The 14543-nt window shown below is 43.9% G+C and overlaps 1 protein-coding gene across 1 annotated transcript in view; it reads left to right on the top strand.

Moving 5' to 3' along the window:
• Window positions 1-14543, top strand: part of WRN (WRN RecQ like helicase) — an 82091-nt gene that overhangs the window by 36824 nt on the left and 30724 nt on the right. Inside the window, exons 18-22 of the mRNA XM_056848930.1 lie at window positions 1095-1269; window positions 3817-3998; window positions 5599-5700; window positions 6023-6115; window positions 10166-10307. Coding sequence (XP_056704908.1) covers window positions 1095-1269; window positions 3817-3998; window positions 5599-5700; window positions 6023-6115; window positions 10166-10307 — 694 coding nt within the window. The remainder of the gene's footprint in view (window positions 1-1094; window positions 1270-3816; window positions 3999-5598; window positions 5701-6022; window positions 6116-10165; window positions 10308-14543) is intronic.

Here is a 14543-nt window from a genome sequence, read left to right as displayed (position 1 = left end):
TTACAGCATCTGATAAGTTATTACTACTGAAAAGGACTTTTGAATTCTGGGGGACTAGCGATATACAGGTTGAGTATCCCTTATCCGAACTGCTCAGGACCAGAAGTTGGTCCGTATTTCGGATCTTTCTGTGTTTTGGAATGTTTGCATATAGATTATGAGATATCTTGGGGATGGGACCCAAGCCTAAACATAAAATTCGTTTATGTTTTATACATATTTTGTATATACTCTATACACATAGCCTGAATGTAATTTTAAACAGTATTTTTAATAATGTTGTGTACATTCAACCATCAGGAAGCAAACTGGCATGCTGCTGAGGGCCTATGAGTAATGCCTGCATGCCGGCTCAAAAAGTCTTGTTTTTGGGTCAGTCCGGATATCGGATGTCCGGATAAGGGATATTCAACCTGTATGTACATCTTTGATTGTTTACCATTTTGCAGATTGGTGTTAATATGTTTTAATAAATTGCTGAGGTAAGGTTAATCTCAAATTTTCTTTTTTTTAATTGAATTTTTATGGGGTACAGAATAAAAGAAGGGGAAGACGGAAAAGAAAGGGAACTAAAACAATATCTACAAGTCATGATCCGTGTCCAGGTTAAATCCCATCCCTGTCTCTCCTCCAGTATTAATCTCTGAACCTTGACATACTGAAAATACTTGTGATACTTGTATTTATTAACTACTCATTTGGATTCTCCCTTATCTTTAGATCCTAGTCATCAAATCTTACTTAAAACTTATTTATACTTAAAAACTGTTGTGCTCTAAAACAATTGTCTTCTTATACTTTTTCTATGTTCCATTTACTGTCACCCCTGATCAACCTCACCATGATCTAATCAAGTCAATCTAATACAACCTCACCTCTATCAGTTCACTCTAGCTTTAAACACATTTTATAGACGTATTTTGTCACACATATCTATCATAAAGAGGTTGCCATCTTTGGTTATAATCCTCAATTGTCTTCCTTTGGAGCAGATTCGATAATCTTGACATGGTCGCAAATCTCAAATTTTCTTTGCCATATTCTGTCAGCCATTTCACACACAGTAGCTTTCAACCTGTTCTTTGAATTCTTAGATCCGCTTATGAATTCGAAGGTCCCACTATTATTTACTGCCCTTCAAGGAAGATGACTGAACAGGTAGCTGCAGAGCTGTCCAAACTGAAACTGATATGCTGTACGTACCACGCCGGCATGGGACTCAAAGCAAGGCGAAACGTCCACCATAGTTTCATGAGAGACGAGATTCAGGTATGAAGGAAATTTAATTTGCCATAAGATGTTATGGGGCTATTTATTTACTTATTCACAGTTTGCCGTTCTCTCCAATGCTTGAGGTGGGATCACAGCTAAAAGCAGTGTGGTAAGAACAGTGCAATACATAGAACCAACAACATTAGGGGACATGCTCTATACAGAAAATAAAGCAGCATTACAAGATCAGAGAAGCAATGCAGTGAGATATGCCACGCACAGTGTGAGGCAACCAAGGAAGCTTTGCGATTTGCTTATTAAATATGTCAGGGGATTGGACTAGACGACCCTGGTGGTCCCTTCCAACTCTATGATTCTATGTTTCACGAGTTTTTGGCAAAAACAAAACTCCTGTTGTTTGTAAGTAAACACAACAGTCACAATCTTGCAAACATTTGCCACAACCGAGTCCCATTTGACAACAGTGGTATTTAAGGTAGTTGTGACTGAAGCTGAGATCTTCTGAATATCTGGGAAAAGATTTTAACTCGCCACTGACTTCCAGTTATATATTCATGGTGTCAGCTTCACATCTCATTCTGTTGCTTTCCATTGGGATTTGGTCGCAACTAACTGTTGTTGGCCCGGGACTAGTATTTCTAAGTTTCTTCTCTGTGTTGCTTATTTTGCAAGGATCTACCGTATATACTCGGGTATAAGCCGACCCGAGTATAAGCCGAGGTGCCTAATTTCACCCCAAAAATGGGGGAAAATTAGGCACCTGCGTATAAGCCAGGGGGGAAATGCACCCCCTCCCCCCCCCCCGCAGGCTTACCTGACCGGGCTCCAGGCGCGCAGGCAGGTGGTGGCGGCAGCCCCCTCCCTGCGCGCAGGAGGCCCTGTGGGCCGCTCCCAGGCTGCAGGGAAGGTGCGTGGGCAGGCGGCGGCCCCCTCCCTGCGTGCAGGAAACCCCGCGGGCCGCTCCCAGGCCACAGGGAAGGCACGCGGGCAGGCGGTGGCGGCCCCCTCCCTGTGCGCAGGAGGCCCCGTGGGCCGCTCCCAGGCCACAGGGAAGGCGCGCGGGCAGGCGGCGGCAGCAGCAAGTTCCCCCCTCCCTTCTAAGTACCATATTGACCCGCGTATAAGCCGAGTTGGGCTTTCTCAGCCCTTTTTTTGGGCTGAAAAACTCGGCTTATACTCGAGTATTTACGGTATATCAACAACGAGATAATCTGGGTGGAGTGCTTTGAACACTTGAAAATACACTACGTAAACATTAAATGTTATTCACATCTTGTATTTTGCTGCTGTTTTCAGCTTTCTGATATATATTATTCACTATTCACTGAAGATTTTGAGAGCCCCTGGGCTCGTTCAAGTGTAACTTCCAGGTTTCCACTCTCAGCTAGGTCAGGAGTAGGAAATAACTCAATAACTGAGCTGTAACTTAGGAGTCTGGCCTGAGAAAGTAAGCTGTAGACAACAGCTTAGCCCAAAAGCTCTTTATGTAAGTGGATATACTCATCTGGACATAAAAACAGTTACAAGCATGATCCACAGTGATCCATGCTGAGATCACATCCAGGTTAGATTCTTTTTTTTTTTATTAATTTTTTATTTTAAAAAAATCAATGAACTCATTTTATGTACCACAACCTCATATACATAACTTATACAAAAATAATTGGAGTAGCTCATACAATCAACTAATGCGTAACAAAATGTATAGGATGTGAAAATCCCCATTTATACTACAATGGCAATTCCAAGCTTACTTTAATGGCAAATCTTCCTTTCATGACCTTATATATTTAATAAAAGGGAAGGAAACCTCCTCTAAGGTAGATGTAATATCTCCTTCCTTTAAAAAAATATGCAGATAGTTGCGACAGGTTAGATTCTTGTAATGTGCTCTGTGTGGGGCTGTCTTTGAGAACTGTTTGCAAACCACGGTTGGTTCCAAACATGGCAGCTGGGTTATTGTTGGGGGCCAAATAGAGGCATTCTATCACCCTCATGCTGAAAGATTGCATTGGCCACCCATCTGTTTCTGGGCACAATTCAAAGTGTCCATTCTTACCTTCAAGAACTCAGTGGCTTAGGGCCACGGAACTTGAAGAACTGGCTCCATATATACGGAGCAGCCTGGTTGATAAGATGCCCCTTACAATGTTTGTTGCCTAAAGGAAAGTAAGATTGGTAGCCAAGTGAGCCTTAAGGGGGAGGGCATTCCAAAGGCAAGGCATCGCCACTGAAAAGGCCCTGCCTCTAGTTGCTACCCACCTCACCTCTGCAGGTCAGAGCACAGAGAGCTGAGCTTCCTTTTTACTCCAGCTTTTTAACTAAGGGTTTTAACTCTTTGAGGTGTTTTATGGCCTGCTTCTGATCCGAGGACTGCTTCATAAATATTGTTCTATGCCGCTTGTTGTATATTTTATGCCATTTTTCACGACTTGTTTTAATGTCTTTTTAGCGCTTCTTAGCAGCAGTGTTTTGTTGTGTTGTTTTAAGCTGCCTCGAGCAGGCCCACGCAGAGGCAGCACATTACATTTTCCAAATAAATAAAAGCTGAGTTCAACCTTATGCAATTATGGTTACTTTCAGTGTGTAGTAGCTACTGTAGCCTTTGGAATGGGCATCAATAAACCGGACATCCGGAAAGTTATCCATTACGGTGCCCCGAAGGAGATGGAATCATACTACCAGGAAATTGGAAGGGCTGGTCGTGATGGGCTCCCGGCCTCTTGCTGCGTGTTGTGGACCTCCGCTGACATGGCTCTGAACAGGTAAGTAGTAGCATTTACTTATTTACAATAATTCTATTCCTGACTTTCTGCCTGATCAGAGCCACCAAGATGGCTATGTAGTGGTTAATAGTGTCCACTTGGCACAGCCCAACTTTTCTGTCAAGAAATGCAAGTCATTGCATATCAGGAACTGAAAGGTCAGGAACACATTGCATCCTGGGAGACTGCCTTGAGCTGGTTTTGAACAGGTGTTAAGCTGATGCAAGAAGGTGAAATGGGTGCAATGACTAAGCAAGATGACACAGCAGAATGCTGATTGGTTCCTGAGGACTGAGAAATGTATATATGTCTTACTATGTAACCGTGTGTGGGGAGATTTGGTGGAGTGTAAAGAGTGTATGAGATAGCTGTAATCTATGCACTGTAAATAAACTAACGCTGGCTTTTTGTAGCTTGGTAGTTCTGGATTGTTTCCTGGGGACTCAACCAATCCACTAGCCTCCTCGCGACATTTTCCACTTCTCCCTCCTTTTACAGTCCAGTGAGCCCCCTGAAATTTTGTTCCAGGGAGTCTGTGGCCAGGGGTGCGAACTCATTTGTTAACGAGGGCCGGATATGACATAAATGTCATTGGGGGCAGGGGGGGGCAACCATGCCTTGCCATCCCAGATTGAGAGTGGAGGGGTAGCTGCCTCGGCAGGCTCACAGGGCGGATAAGAGGTCTCAAGGGGCCGGATCTGGACTGCGGGCCTTATGTTTGATGCCCCTGCTCTAGGCTGATCCTGCATTAAGCAGGGGGTTGGACTAGATAGCCTGTATGGCCCCTTCCAACTCTATGATTCTATGTGTCCTTTCAGAAACCGCATAGGGGGGCAAAGCGGGGTGGTGGTGGTGGTGTCTCCAATGGCAAGGGGCAATCAGTGGAAATTATCACCCGCAAATGGAAATGCCGGTCTGTTGGAGGAACTGCATGCTTTGATATATCTTGCTACTACGGATAAACAAGTGTTGAGTTGGAATTTCAAATTGCATTGTTACTGTGTTTGCTTTTATGTAGAATGTGCATGTAATGGAAGCATGGAGGAATGTTTAAGGGGGATAGGCATAGTGGCAGGATATGAAAAGGTGATAATTTGAGGCTGAACTGTGCATTTCCTAGCACTTTTTAAAACTTAAGCAAAAGGTAAAGGTCCCCTGTGCAAGCACTGGGTCATTCCTGACCCATGGGGTGATGTCACATCCCGACGTTTACTAGGCAGACTTTGTTTTACGGGGTGGTTTGCCAGTGCCTTCCCCAGTCATCTTCGCTGGGTACTCATTTTACTGACCTCGGAAGGATGGAAGGCTGAGTCAACCTTGAGCTGGCTACATGAAACCGACTTCCGTCGGGATCGAACTCAGGTCATGAGCAGAGCTTGGACTGCAGTACTGCAGCTTACCACTCTGCGCCACGGGGCTCCTAACTTTAAAACTTACCACTTAGATAAAGCAAATTCTCATTGTATGAAAGGTGTGGGGGTGGGTTTGTACATAAATTGTGAAATTTATATATATATATTGGAAGGGAACAGGGCAAAGATAGTGACTGATCAGTATTTAAGCTTGTAGTTTGTTTCTTCTTTTTTCCCCCCTCTTAAAGACACATACTCAGCGAGATACGCAACGAAAGATTTCGCATGTACAAACTCAAGATGATGGCCAAGGTCAACACGTATCTTAGTTCAATCAGCTGCCGGCGGAAGTGAGTGTTGTACAGGATATTTTAGCAGCTAAGTAACGAGCCGTCTTCATAGCCAGCAGGATGTCTTTCAGAATGGAGACTTTCATTTTGTAAAATGTCACTCTGGGCCTGGTGGATTTTTTTTTTTTTTTTTTTTGTATATTACACTAGAAATTTCTTACTTTAAAAAAATTACATCTGACTCAGGGATAATTCAGGGCTAGATAATTAGCTCCCAGGTGAATCAATTAATGACGACGTTTTCAGCTCATTGTTTTCTTCAATGAATTTAACATGTCAATTCTTGTTCTTTTATTTAATTCCCAACATTCCCCCTGAGTAGAATCATCATGTCTCATTTTGAAGACAAACAACTCCGAAAGGCCTCGTCTGGCATCATGGGAACAGAAAAATGTTGCGATAATTGCAGATCCAGGTAAATGTTCCTCCCGAAAGATTAAAGGTTCGGAAGAACGGTCTTCCCTGTGCTTGTATGACAGATGAAAATAAATCTCTAATGGCTTTCTGCTAATGAAGTATCCGTAAAGTATGTTGTTGTCACTGTTGAGATAAAGTGTCTGTCAGTGTGCGGAATTCCATTCAGCAATTCCCAATCAAAAACTCACTTGTAGAATGCAGAACAAAAGTTTAGTATTATTATTCACGCTATTATCTCGCTCTTTCTTTAAGAAGCTCGAGTTGGCATATGTGGGGAGCATCCTGTCTTTATCCTTAAGATCAGATTCCAGTAGCTCCTTAAAGAGCAACAAGATTTTCATGGTGTGAGATTTCGTGAGTCAAAGCTCCCTTTGTCAGATACCAGAGCGGTGACTCTCAAAAGCTAGAAAACATAAGAAAGGCCATGCTGGATCAGCCCAAGGTCCATCAGGTCCAGCAGTCTGTTCACACAGTGGCCAACCAGGTGCCTCTAGGAAGCCCCACAAACAAGACATAACAACATAAGAAAAGCCCTGCTGGATCAGCCCAAGGTCCTTCAAGTCCAGCAGTCTGTTTACACAGTGGCCAACCAGGTGCCTCTAGGAAGCCCACAAAAAAAGACATAAGAGCATAAGAAAAGCCCTGCTGGATCAGCCCAAGGTCCATCAAGTCCAGCAGTCTGTTCACACAGTGGCCAACCAGGTGCCTCTAGGAAGCCCCACAAACAAGACAACTGCACCTAATATAATAGGCATGCTCCTCTGATCCTGGAGAGAATAGGTATGCATCATGACTATTATACATTTTGACTAGTAGCCATGAATAGCCCTCTCCTCCATGAACATGTCCACTCCCCTCTTAAAGCCTGCCAAGTTGGCAACCATCACCACATCCTGGGGCAGGGAGTTCCACAATTTAACTACGTGTCGTGTGAAGAAATACTTCCTTTTATCTGTTTTGAATCTCTCACCCTCCAGCTAGCTGGTCTACTGGTTTCAAACCTTTCTCTTCTGTTTCAGACCAACACAGCTACACACCAGAAACTACCATTATCCTTAGGTGACCCTGAAGAGTAGGTTAAAGGGAAAATGACTGACCCAAGAGCAGCCAGTGATAGCCGTGGCTAAGCCGGGGATTTGAACTTGGCCCTCAGTAATACAAGTCCGACACTGTATCCGCTACTCCCCTTACCCCCAAAAGTGTTTAAGAACAGTAATATTATTAAAATGGCCCTTCCAGTAAGAATATGAAATAAAAATGTGAGAGGTGTTTTTTTAAAGCTCTGTTACAAAGAGTGAAACTAGGATTTAAAAATTGTCTTCAAAATTATATCAGCATTGAATGTGGAGAACCGGGTTTGATTCCCCACTCCTCCACATGAGCGGTGCAGGCTAATCTGGTGAACTGGATTTGTTTCCCTACTCCGACACATGAAGCCAGCTGGGTGTCTGTTGTGGGGAGGGGAAGGGGAGGTGATTGTAAGCAGGCTTGATTCTTCCAAAAGTGGTAGAGAAAGTCGGCATATAAAACCAACTCTTCTTCTTTTGAAGAAGAAGAATTGGTTTTTATATGCCGACTTTCTCTACCTTTTAAGGAGAATCAAACCATCTTACAATTTCCTTCCCTCCCTCTGTTCACAACAGACACCCTGTGAGGTAGGTGGGACTGAGAGAGCTCAGAGAGCTGTGACTAGCCCAAGGTCACCCAGCTGGCTTCATGTGTCGGAGTGGAGAAACCAATCCGGTTCACCAGATTAGCCTCCACCGCTCATGTGGAGGAGTGGGGGAATCAAACCCGGTTCTCCAGATTGGAGTCTGTTGCTCTTAACTACTACACCATGCTGGCTCTCGGGTGTGTGTGTTTGCCGTACAAAAGTCCTCCTGTCTGTTGAAGAACATCTCATGGACTTCACATTTTATGTTCAGTGGAAGGATGGTGGCTGAGATGTTGTGACGCTACATTGCAAGATCTTGCCCCCTTATGCTCCCTGCTCAACCGGTTTTCTGTTTGGTGGACAGCGTTTGACGAAGAGAACTTTTTCTCCCTCTCCCAAAATACTAGAAGTTGAGGGCATCCAGTGAAGCGGATGGGCAGTAGATTCAAGATGAACAAAATGAAATGCTTCTTTACACAAGTGATTAAAATGTGGTCTTCGTTGCCACAGGATGTAATGATGGCCACAGGGACAGACAGCTTTAAAAATGTCAGGGCTTTGGCCTGGTCTCGCTTCCCAGGGCCTCTCTGGTGTTTGTGCTTTCGGTTTAGCCCGGCCAAGCACCTGGGCCGTGTTGAGTCTTCAAGCGTGGGAATCCTTATCTCCGTCGTTGCCGGGCAACACCGGCCCGGGACCCCAGAAGAAGTGCTTATAGTCTAGTAAACTTTCCTGAGAAAGTATTGCCTGCTTTGCTACGCCTGTCAGCAGTCAAGTCTTAGTCTTAGCCTGCTTGTCTTTGAATAAAGTGTTTTACTTCAGACCACACCTGTCTGAGTGAGTCCTTTGCATAGATCGAGAGGTAGACACCTGAGCTTGACATTAAGCAGGCAATCCTTTCTCAGGAAAGTTAACTAGACTATAAGCACTTCTGGGGTCCCAGGCTGGCGTTGCCCAGCAATGACGGAGATAAGGATTCCCTCGCTTGAAGACTCAACACGGCCCAGGTACTTGGCCGGGCTAAACCGAAAGCACAAACACCAGAGAGGCCCTGGGAAGCGAGACCAGGCCAAAGCCCTGACAAAAAGGGGATTAGGCAGATTCATGAAGGATGGGTCTATATCAGTGTCTACTAGCCACGGTGACTAAGGGAACCTCCATGTTCAGAGGCAGTAAATCTCTGAATACTAGGAGGCAATATCAGGGGAAGGCCTCAGCCTCTGAGCTATTTGTTGGACCTCCAGAGGAACTGGTTGGCCACTGTGTGAGACAGGATACTGGACTAGATGGACCACTGGTATGATCTGGCAGGACTCTTCTTATGTTCTTGCATTCTTACTTTAACTCCCCCTCCAGTTCTCTTAAAACAGGGGTGGGGAACCTTTTTTCTGCCAAGGGCCATTTGGATATTTATAACATCATTCCCGGGCCGCACATTCTGGCCCTGCCCCCTTTAACCCTTCCATTGTCGCCACTTCCGCCCCCAGCCCTCTTGTAGTACAGAGGAAATACGTTTCTCCACAGCCCAGGTGGGAAAGGGTTAACATAGTTTCTTGGGCGGTCCTAGCAGCTTCATAGCTAATGACTCTTCTGCAAGGGGGAAAGAAGGTTCCTTTTCTCGGCAAAACAAACATCCGCCTTGAATAGAGGCTATTCCTGCGGGAGGGGGCGGATCGCCAGTCTTAGATCCTTCTGAGCTGGAGATCTGCCAGGACCCACGAAGGGCCAGACCAAATGATTTTGCGGGCCTTATACGGCCCCCCGGCCTGACGTTCCCCACCCCTGTCTTAAAATGTTTGGATTTTTTTTTCTGCTTCTATCTTGGCTGGCCTTCCTCCCCTTCCTCTTTTTTTCCATCTGATCTTTATGGGGGACCCTGATTACTTCCCTAGGGTGGCTCTTGGTCTTGCGTGCAGATAGTTGAGTGCCATTGTTTTAAATTGTTAAACTAGTTTAATTTTTTTAGATTGAAGCTGGCAATTTTAACTAGGATTAGACCTTTCGTATTTATTGTAAATGTTGCTTGCTTGATGTTAACTGCTCTGAGCCCTACCTTGGCCAGGGATAGAGGGCAGCCTACAATTCCATAAATAAATTAAAATAACCTGGGGTGGCGGTTTGCAGATCTGTAGGAAAAATCTCTCCTGGCTGTACCTGGCCCTGTTCTGTGGGTGTTTCGATCCACACTTCGACATTGAACATGTTCCCTGCCTTTCTTGATTTCAGTCACTGAAAATCCTGCGTTTGTTTTGTATTCACCCTACAGTATAAAGCTGACATATGATGAAACCGTGTGAATTGATTTCATAGATTTATGATTTCATAGGTATTTATGATTTTGACCACAGCATTGTAAGAATCTCACGAGCTGGTTTTTGTTTGGTTTTTACTTTTTAGGAACATTCGCTGTATCTACGAGGTTGACACAGAAGACAGTTTACAAGATTTCGGTCCGCAGGCTTACCTACTGATGTCTGCAGTATGTGCCTTAAACGAGAAATTTGGCATGGTAGTTCCAATCCTGTTTCTCAGAGGATCTGTAAGTATTATGGGATGGGTTGACAGCTAGGTAAAGCTCATGGTTTTGTAGTGGGTGAGGCAAGAGTAGATTGTCCCTTGTGTGAGGAAAAACAAGATTTGTGTTTGTACACCGCAAAGATTTCACTGTTTTTGACTGTGGGTCAGACATTTATGATATCCTATGATGCAGGATTTCTGGAATAGTCTGTATTTTTAAGACCTGAGTCTACCTCAGACCTTCTGTCCTTGATGAGAAAGAAAATAGTGTCCGTATTCACAAAAAGAGCTGAAAAGGCACCGGAATCTTTAAGTGGCAGATATCTTTTGTGGGAAGGTTTGCTAGACTGATTTCAGTCATTTCTGGAAGGGAGATTTCCAAAGGTGGTGCTGAGACATCTCTGCTGGGCCCCTTGGTCACTGGCCTGTGGGGTCCCACAAGTTTCCATCTTGTCCCCCCATACTGTTTAATATCTACATGAAACCGCTGCAGGGGGAGATCATCCAGGGATTTGGGGTGAGTTGTTACCATTATGCAGATGACAATCCTATCTGTGTCTCTGTTCCATCAAGATCCACGGAAGCAGAGGAGGAGGTATCTGGAGGCCATAAGGGTTTGGATGAGGGCAAACTGAAATGGAAGTGCTGTAGGCTGAGGGTAAAGGAATATGTGTTCCATCTGTACTTAGCAAGTTTGCATTTCTCTGAAGGAGCAAGCTGGCAGTTTGGTCATGCTCCTCGGTGCCTCGTAAACCCTGTATATTCATACATAAATAGTTATGGACCGATAATGCAAAAGGTAAAAATGTAGTGAAGATTAAGAACTGGAATAAAGGGATAAAATCCTCCAAGGTATGCATAAAACAGTAGAGATTCTGATCGCAGATGGGTTATTCCAGAGCCTTAAGTGCATTTTGTCTTATTTTAGTTGCCAGCCCGGCAAATCTGTGTGTGTGTGTGTTAAGTGCCGTCAAGTCGCTTCCGACTCATGGCGACTCTATGAATGAAAGTCCTCCAAAATGTCCTATCTTTGACAGCCCTGGTCAGATCCTGCAAATTGAAGGCCGTGGCTTCCTTTATTGAGTCAATCCATCTAGCCATACTTAACAGATAAATTTGGTGTTGAATCTGACAAAAGGAGCTCTAGACGATGTTTTCTGAGAGGTCTGGGACAATCCACTAACAAGGGAATTAGAGGGCCTGAGCTTGTGTGTGTGTGTGTGTGTGTGTGTGCGTGTGTAGATAGATAGATATTTTATGGTTTATGACCGCAAATAAAATCTGTTCTGACCCTGTATATTCAAGGGAGGTAAACCCTGGATATTCCAGAGGTACCCAGGAGAGCATTTTCCAAATAAAGTTAGATCACCAGTTTGGGCCTTTTCAGAAAAAAGGTAGACCTAGGAGTCATAGTTTGCACGCGCCTTGGTACACATCCAGGCTGGACTGCTGTAATGCACTGAATGTAGGGCTGCCTTTGAAGACAGTTCAGAACATGGTGGCCAAGACTGCTTGCAGGGTTACAGCAAGTGCATCACTTCTATCTTGTGGAAGTTTCACTGGCTGCCAGTGTGCCTTCTGGTTCCAAACCAAGTGCTGGTTTTAACTTTAAAGTCATAAATCAGCCTGGGTTCAAGGCACCACCTCGACCCATGTATACCAGCTGGTGCAGTGAAGGCCTTTAAACTTTGCTCCCAGGACATATCAGTTTGTAAATAAGTGTAAGTAAAAGCTGCTGTTATACGTTGTATTGGTTGTTGAATGGATTTTATTGCAACCTGCCATATTTATTTTTAAATAGAAATTGAAAAGCGTGGTAATTATCTTTTTATTTATTTTATTTAAACATATATACCCTGTCTTTCTTAATAGTGCGAGATGGCTATAAATCTAATAAATAAATGAAGGGTGATCATTTTGTGGGGACTTCAGCAATTCAGGGGAGCGTTCATGTCAGAAAAAGGCTTAGAGTGAAGGTTATAAAAAAATGGTCCCCATTTACTAAGTATAACGAGCATCAGAAAATTCACTCTGCCACTTGTGTTAACATGCTTGTTTTACAGGCTTTAAAACTCTTTTGGTATGAATCTCTGCTCTTTCTTCTTGGTAATTTACGAGTCTTAATGTGCAAATGGAACGTTTTCCCAGAGGGCCACGCTAACTCTAATAATGCACCATTCCTGTTTAAAACCTGAATTTAGCTTCTGTACAGTTTATCTTTGTATCAAATTGTGTTTAGGGGTGGTGGTTGTGGCACTGCATCTAGAAAAATCTTCCACTTGCCACCGTTAAGTAACTCATGTTTTGTAAATATGTTGTTTACTCTGATCTGCCTTACAAAAGTTTTGCTGATACTTTATGACGAGTTGTGTTATCCTGTTTTGTTCCACCTGGTAGACTCTTTCAGTAACAAATAAGCACAGGTGGGCTCCTAGACAGGTTTCATGTGGGCCGCAGGAGAGATCAGATTTCACCTGTTATTTGAAATCTGAGTCCGCGTTCAGTGGTGAGCGGATCCTCCTGGGAATCTTCAAATTAAGAAGTTGCCATGACTGAAATTTTATACAACCCCTGTTAAGACACAAGAAAGCACAAAAACTTTTAAAATGTTGCCTGAGGAAATCATAGAGAGGTGCTGTTTTTAATTTTTAACACTTTCCAGATTTCAATTTTGTTTCTTACATTATAGTCTCTGTTACAATGCAGGCCTTTAAACTTTGATCCTAAGCGTGTTTATTGAGAAGTCAGCTTCCTCTGAGTTCCATGGCGCACACCTCGATAAATGTGCTTAGGATTGAAGGTTTAGGAAATAAATGCTACAAGAAACACTGTGTTACCTTGTTTCAAGTTCCTTTCTTCCCCCTCCATAACACCTAAAATGTTATCCTGACATTCTTATGGAGTGTGTGTGTGTCCCCTCCACTGCCTCTTAGTTGGTTAGCAAAACTAGGAAAATAAACAGCACAATGATAGCGGGAGACAGAGTTAGTTGTACTGCATGTTTCAGTGGGAGAAGGGGAACTTGACACGGAGCATCTGTTTTTAGTGGCAGCCCTGTGTTTCTCAGAGCACGCATTTCCAACCTAAACTGTTACGGTCATTGGGTGGTTCTGGCCCAACCTCTGTGTCCTAGTTGAGTGTACTTCATGTTTCTGGAAACCAGCGTCTCAGATGCTGGGTTAAGCAGAGACCTTGGCTAGTTTGATTATTTAGTATGTTTTTTAAAAAGTAGGCTTAGAACATAAGAAAAGCCCTGCTGGATCAGACCAAGGTTCATCAAGAGCAGTAGTCTGTTCACACAGTGGCCAACCAGGTGCCTCTAGGAAGCCCACAAACAAGACGACTGCAGCAGCATTGTCCTGCCTGTGTTCCACAACACCTAATATAACAGGCATGCTCCTCTGATCCTGGAGAAAATAGTTATGCATCATGACTAGTACCCATTTTTACTAGAAATGACTAGTACCCATTTTTACTAGAAGCCATGGATAGCCCAATCCTCCATGAACGTGCCCACTCTCCTCTTAAAGCCTTCCAAGTTGGCAGCCTTCACCACACCCTGGGGTGGGGAGTTCCACAATTTATGCGTTGTGTGAAGAAATACTTCCTTTTATCTGTTTTGAATCTCTCAGCCTCCAGCTTCAGCAGATGATCCCACTTTCTAGTATTCTGAGAGAGGGAGAAAAGCTTCTCCCTGTCCACTCTCTCAATACCAATCATCATTTTAAAGTCCTCTATCATGTCTCCCCTTAACCACCTCCTTTCCAAGCTAAACAGCCCTAAGCTTTCCTCTGTGAAGCTCAGGGTAACATATATTGATCTTCGTCCTCCACTTTTATGCTCACAACAAACGTTTGAGGTAGGTTAGGCTGAGTGGGAGTGACTGGCTCGAGGTCATCCGGATTTGAACTTGGGTCTCCCAGTCTTAGTCTAACTACTATAGCACACTACACACTGATTCTAAGGGTGATAAATTTCAGTGTCAGTGTAATGGTTTACTGTGGTTAATCTGTATGTGTATTAGAAGGGAGTGGGAGAGATGGAGGGGGAGAATACCCAGTTCTACATGCTATGTCTTCTCAGTGTCTCCACATGCTCTCTTTCCCTGCAAAAAACAAAATGCAGTAAAGATTCAGACGTGTGTTTTTAACCCCCTTGTGAATCTACTGGTTTTCAGTGGGAATTTAATATTAGATGGAAATAGGTTTTCAGTGACCCGTTCAGATGTTTCTTAACACTCCACCCCCTCTTGACAAAA

The sequence above is a fragment of the Euleptes europaea genome, chromosome 4 (assembly GCF_029931775.1).
Source record: "Euleptes europaea isolate rEulEur1 chromosome 4, rEulEur1.hap1, whole genome shotgun sequence".
Classification (NCBI taxonomy): Eukaryota; Metazoa; Chordata; class Lepidosauria; order Squamata; family Sphaerodactylidae; genus Euleptes; species Euleptes europaea.
This window is presented reverse-complemented; position numbering and strand designations above follow the sequence as displayed.